The sequence below is a fragment of the Penaeus chinensis genome, chromosome 28 (genome assembly GCF_019202785.1).
Source record: "Penaeus chinensis breed Huanghai No. 1 chromosome 28, ASM1920278v2, whole genome shotgun sequence".
Classification (NCBI taxonomy): domain Eukaryota; kingdom Metazoa; phylum Arthropoda; class Malacostraca; order Decapoda; family Penaeidae; genus Penaeus; species Penaeus chinensis.
In genome coordinates, this window is record NC_061846.1 from 254,796 (window position 1) to 259,795 (window position 5,000).

Below are 5,000 nucleotides of genomic sequence, written 5' to 3' on the forward strand. Positions count from 1 at the left end.
ATGTATGTATGTATGTCATCTGTAGGACATGTATGTATGTATGCGTGTGTGCGTGCGCGCGCGGCCTCCCCTGAGCAAGAGGAGGAAGCGAGCGCGCGAGGCAGCGGAAAGCGGCACGGGGATGGGAGCGAACGATTGAAATTCACCGTCGCCGCTGCAGACTCTTAGGTCGCCAACCCCACTGCCGCCCGTCGAGAAAATCGCCCTTAAGGCAGAGCGCCGTACGGCTGTGGCTCGCGCGGCCGCCGCCAGAAGCTGTGGGTCGAGAGCCTCTGCTGTTGATTCAATTGCAGCGCCCGGGCGGGGGGGGGGGGGGGGGGGGGGAGGCAAAGGGCGAGGGAGGGGAGGGAGTATAACACAAGAGATCGACGCCGTTGTAGCGCTTGTGTTACATTTATCATTATAACTCATCATCATTATCACCATCATCAAAATCATCATTATCATCACAATCATCATTATTATCATCATGACAGTCGTTATCATCATCATCACAATCATCATTATTACCATTATCATTATCTTCATCAGTCATTATCATCATGATTATCATCATCATCCTCATCCTCATCATTCCCATGACCCTCGATCGTTCGCGTCCGCCCAGCCCTAACCGAGCGCTCCCCCGCAGGTGACGCAGCTGTGTGACGAGGGCAGCCACGCCCGTGAGGCGCCCACCCGCCACAACCTCCTCTGCGGCGGCCGCTCCGTGTGGGAGGTGCTGAGGGCGAGCCCGGACTTCCAGAACAATCGGTAAGGCTTGTTGGCAGTGGCCGTCAGAGAGTTGTTGTCTTCTGGACTCATTTCCCGCGGAGGGCAGTTGCCAGAGCTCAATCGTGTTGCTTTCCGCAGGAACGTCGAAGGGGCGCTGGCGGAGAGCGGCGTCGCCCTGCGCTACGTGCGCGCGCAGCCGCCCAGGATCGTCCTGCTTGTCGACGACACGGACGTGATGAACGTGCAGGTGAGTGCGTGTGTTTTTTATTGTGTCGTTGGTGCAATCGGCTTCGAGCTCGCCCCGCTCACCTTCTTGCTGGAACTGACCGCCTCTTGTACGTCCGCAGAAACGGTGGGAGTTCGTCCGCAAGGCTGTCCGCAAGGTGGTCACCTACGACGTCCCTGACGGCCACAGCGTTGGGCTCGTCGTGTTTGACTCCGCAGCGGCTACCAAGTACCCGCTGACGCGGCTGACCGACGGCGCCACGCGGGAGAAGGTGGGGTCGTCCCTCCCCCGGAATCCGTCGCAGGAGCCGCGCCATAAGCGCTGCCTCCTGTGCGGCCTGCGGGAGGCGCTGCGGATGTTGCGGCAGGACGGGCCAGGCGGCGGCGCGGGCCACGTAGTGCTAGTGACGGCCGGTGGTGGAGAGCCCCTGGACGCCGCCCGCGCCGACGAGGCGTCCCGCGCCCTGACCGCGGCCGGCGTCGTGCTGCACGCTATCGTGTACCCGCTGACCGAGAAGTACCCGACGCCGGGCGCCGGCCTGGAGACCGTGGCGGCGCTCAGCGGCGGCCGCACCTACATCGTGCCCGACCAGGGCATCGGCGCCGACTCCAAGCTCAGCATGTACTACAACCTGCTGGACTCTCTGTACACGGCGCTGGCTGGCGTGACGGGCCCGTCCGTCCTGCCGGTGAAGGTGCACGCGGCGGAGCACCCCGGGGGGCGCGTGGCCGTGTCCCAGGGCACCTTCGCGCTGGACCCGCACTTGGGCGCCGACACCGTCTTCGCCATCTTCTACTACCACGTAACCCACGTCGGGAACCTCATCCACCTGGTCAGCCCGCAGGGGCAGGTCATCGACACGGCCAACATGCAGAAGGAGGATGCCAACATCAACATGATCACCGTGAGGCTGGCGGAGGCGCAGGCCACGGCAGGCCAGTGGCACTACAAGGTGGAGAACAGGGCAGACTCCCACCAGGCGCTCTACGTGCAGGTCACCTCGCGCCCGCGCGCCCGCACAGGTGCTCCTCATGTGGCCGTGCGCGCCTGGACCAGCCACCCGCTGTCATTGGTCAACGCCAGCGACATCTCGCGCCCCCTGGCACTGTTCGCCGAGGCGAGGGTGGGCGTGGCCCCCATCGAGGGCGCCAAGGTCACCGCCACCGTCACCCGCCTCGGCTACACGGACAACGGCACCCTGCACGAGCCGCACAAGGTCGCACTGTACGACGACGGCCTCACAGGTGAGTCCCTCTCTCTTCTCTTTGGTCGTTCGTAATGTCTCCTCTGTCTTGTGGCCCCTCCCCTCCTGCCAATCCCCCCGACAGAGCCCTATGCCCAGCAGGGCCCTCTCCTCGCCCCACCAGTGCTAACCCTTGGCCCCGAATGACTCCTCTTACCAGGACCCCCCCCCCCCCACCACGGTCCTCCAAGCCTCACTAAAACCATGTCTCTCCTCAGGTCCCGACATGGCGCGCGCAGACGGCGTCTACTCCCGCTACGTGCCGGGCCTCGCCGCCGCCAAGTACAGCGTGCGGGTGGACGTGGAGGGCGAGATCGAGGGCGAGGTGTTCACTCGCCACGTGCGGCTGGGCGTCGTGGATGTAGTGGGCGTCCTCCCTGCCCTCGACGTCATTCCTCCCGCCCGCGTGGTGGACCTGCGGGCGTCCGTCTTGGCAGGCAGCGGCGGCCGCGTGGCCTTCAGCTGGACGGCTCCGGGAGGCGACCTGGACTACGGCGTGGCCGACCGCTACGTGGTGATGGCGTCCCGCGACCCCGCCCAGTTCCGCGAGGGCGGCGGCCGCCTGTTGGAGGGCTGGCCGGCGCCCCTGCCTGCTCCCGCCCTGCAGCAGCACACCCTGCTCTGGCCGGACTTCGGCGTCGTGCACTACGTAGCGCTGTATGCGGTCGACGAGCAGGGCAACACGGGCGCCCTCAGCAACGTCGTGAGCGTGTTCGTGCCTGCGCCGCCCTCGACCACGCCCGCGCCCCCGCCCGCGCTGCCCCCGGTGCCCCCCGCCAACACGTCGGCCGTGAGGGAGGGAGGCGCAGGCGAGCCAGTGCTGGCGGCCCTGGACACGCGCCAGCTGGCCGTGGTGTTCGGCTGCGTAGGCGGCTTCGTGGCCCTCGTGGCGCTCGTCGCCTGCTACTGCCTGGCCGCCCACCGTCGCCAGCGTAGGTCGGCGCAGGCCAAGAAGGCGCACGAGGCCTACGCTGTGGCGGCGGCCGCCCCCGCCAAGCTGGGGCCGCCGCAGGACTTCCCCGACGGCGGCAAGGCCCCCGCCAAAGACGCCCTCGGCAAGGACTACATGAGCCCCGTGGAATCGTGGTCGGCGTCGCAGCTGCTCAGCAGCCGCCACGACCCGAAGCGAGGCAGCCTGTCGGCGCGCTCCGACGACGCCTCCGACCACAGCGCCTCCACCAAGAAGAGCTATGGCGACTCCTCGGCCGCCAACGACTTCTACGCCGACACGAGCGCTTACCCGTATCGGCACGACGCCTTCCTCGGCCACTACCCAGGCCCCGCCGACCAGTACCCCGTGCCCTCCGACCACTACCCGCCGCCCGGCCACGCCTACCCGACGCCCACAGACGGATACCCCGCCCCCTCCGAGGGCTACCCGACCACGCCCACAGACCTGTACCCGAGCGAGGGCTTCCCGGCGGCGGCGGAGGCGCGCCCCTACGTGAGCTCCCCGCCGTCCGAGTCCTTCCTGTCCGTCTCGTGCGAAATGCTGCCGCCCTCGCACGGCCCGCCGGCCTACGCCGCCTACCCCTCCTACGACGCCTCCCTCAGGTCCTCCACCTCCTCCAAGGTGCCGCCCCCCATCCCCCCCAAGCCCAAGCTGGTCTACACGCCCGAGCCCTACATCTACGACGCCCACGCCCACGACGCCCCCGCGCCCGCGTCGCTCCTCGCCGCCGAGAAGAGGGTGCGGAACGTAACGATGGTTTAGTGGCCTCGCGGGGCGCCCTCGGGAGCGCCCTCGGGAGCGCGGCGGCGTCGGGTGGAAGGCGGGCCTCAGTCGCGCACCCAGCCCGCCGCACTCTGCTGGAATAGACGCCCACACTGAACAAGCAGAGCAAATACGGAGGCAATAGCAAGGTATCCGATGTCATTATCTCAAAATCGAACGCCAATAAAGGGAGGTTAGGCTGCAGTGGCACGGGCGACAGAGGCGACGGCTCGTGAAAAGTCTCGTCGCGCTGTCTCGTTGTTCCTTCACGGGTGAAGTGAGAGAGAACTGGACTCGCGCAAGTCGGGACACGGCTGCCCCGGGGGCCTTCAAAGACCAAGCAACATGTTGCGTGATAAACAAGGCGAAACAAATATATCCAACAATGTGCATTATATGTTATTATTGTTAGTTATCATCGTTATCATCCTTTTATGATATATTCTTCTTTTCGGCTTCCTCTTTCTCACGCGAAGTTGGCTCCAGCCTTCCTTTCGCCTCCTCCGCCCGTGGGCCCAGCCCGCGGATCCGGGGTGGCCGGGCTGGGCCTCTGCCGAAGGTCACCCTGGCCACTGCCTTGGGACTGAACGTGTAACTGAAGGTGTAAATGGCCTCTGAACGGTCAAAAGCGAACTGACAGGTATGACCTGAGTCCAGGTCCCCATTACCCCACCCCCCCCTTGTCGTCGGCCTTCGTGTATCTTATCTGTGATGACAGCGGGTGCGGCTCCCGCGGCCTTGTGACTGCCGGCGCTGTCCGAGATGCGCCGGGACGAGGATACGCAGGCGAGAAACTGTAAAGAGTGAGCATTTATCTCAAATGTAAATATGTTTTCATCTAAGTGCAAATGAAAGAGTCTAAGAAGTCTCATCTCTGTATATATTTTTGTATTATAATATATCGTTATATGGGAAGTCAGTTATTTTTTGTTTGTATATGTATATACAAAATATTATAGTACGTAAAGTATGATTGAAAGTATGTGCTGATAGCTATATATATATATATATATATATATATATATATATATAAATATATATATATATATATATATTATATATATATTATATTTTATATATATATATATATATATATATATATA

At 62.7% G+C, this 5,000-nt stretch overlaps 1 protein-coding gene across 1 annotated transcript in view; it reads left to right on the forward strand.

Moving 5' to 3' along the window:
- Nucleotides 1–4,888, forward strand: part of LOC125040067 (calcium-activated chloride channel regulator 1-like) — a 16,082-nt gene extending 11,194 nt beyond the window's left edge. Inside the window, exons 3-6 of the mRNA XM_047634520.1 lie at nt 632–753; nt 853–961; nt 1,062–2,184; nt 2,402–4,888. Of these exons, the coding sequence (XP_047490476.1) occupies nt 632–753; nt 853–961; nt 1,062–2,184; nt 2,402–3,897 (2,850 nt within the window). The 3' untranslated portion in view covers nt 3,898–4,888. The remainder of the gene's footprint in view (nt 1–631; nt 754–852; nt 962–1,061; nt 2,185–2,401) is intronic.
- Nucleotides 4,889–5,000: the final 112 nt, after the last annotated feature.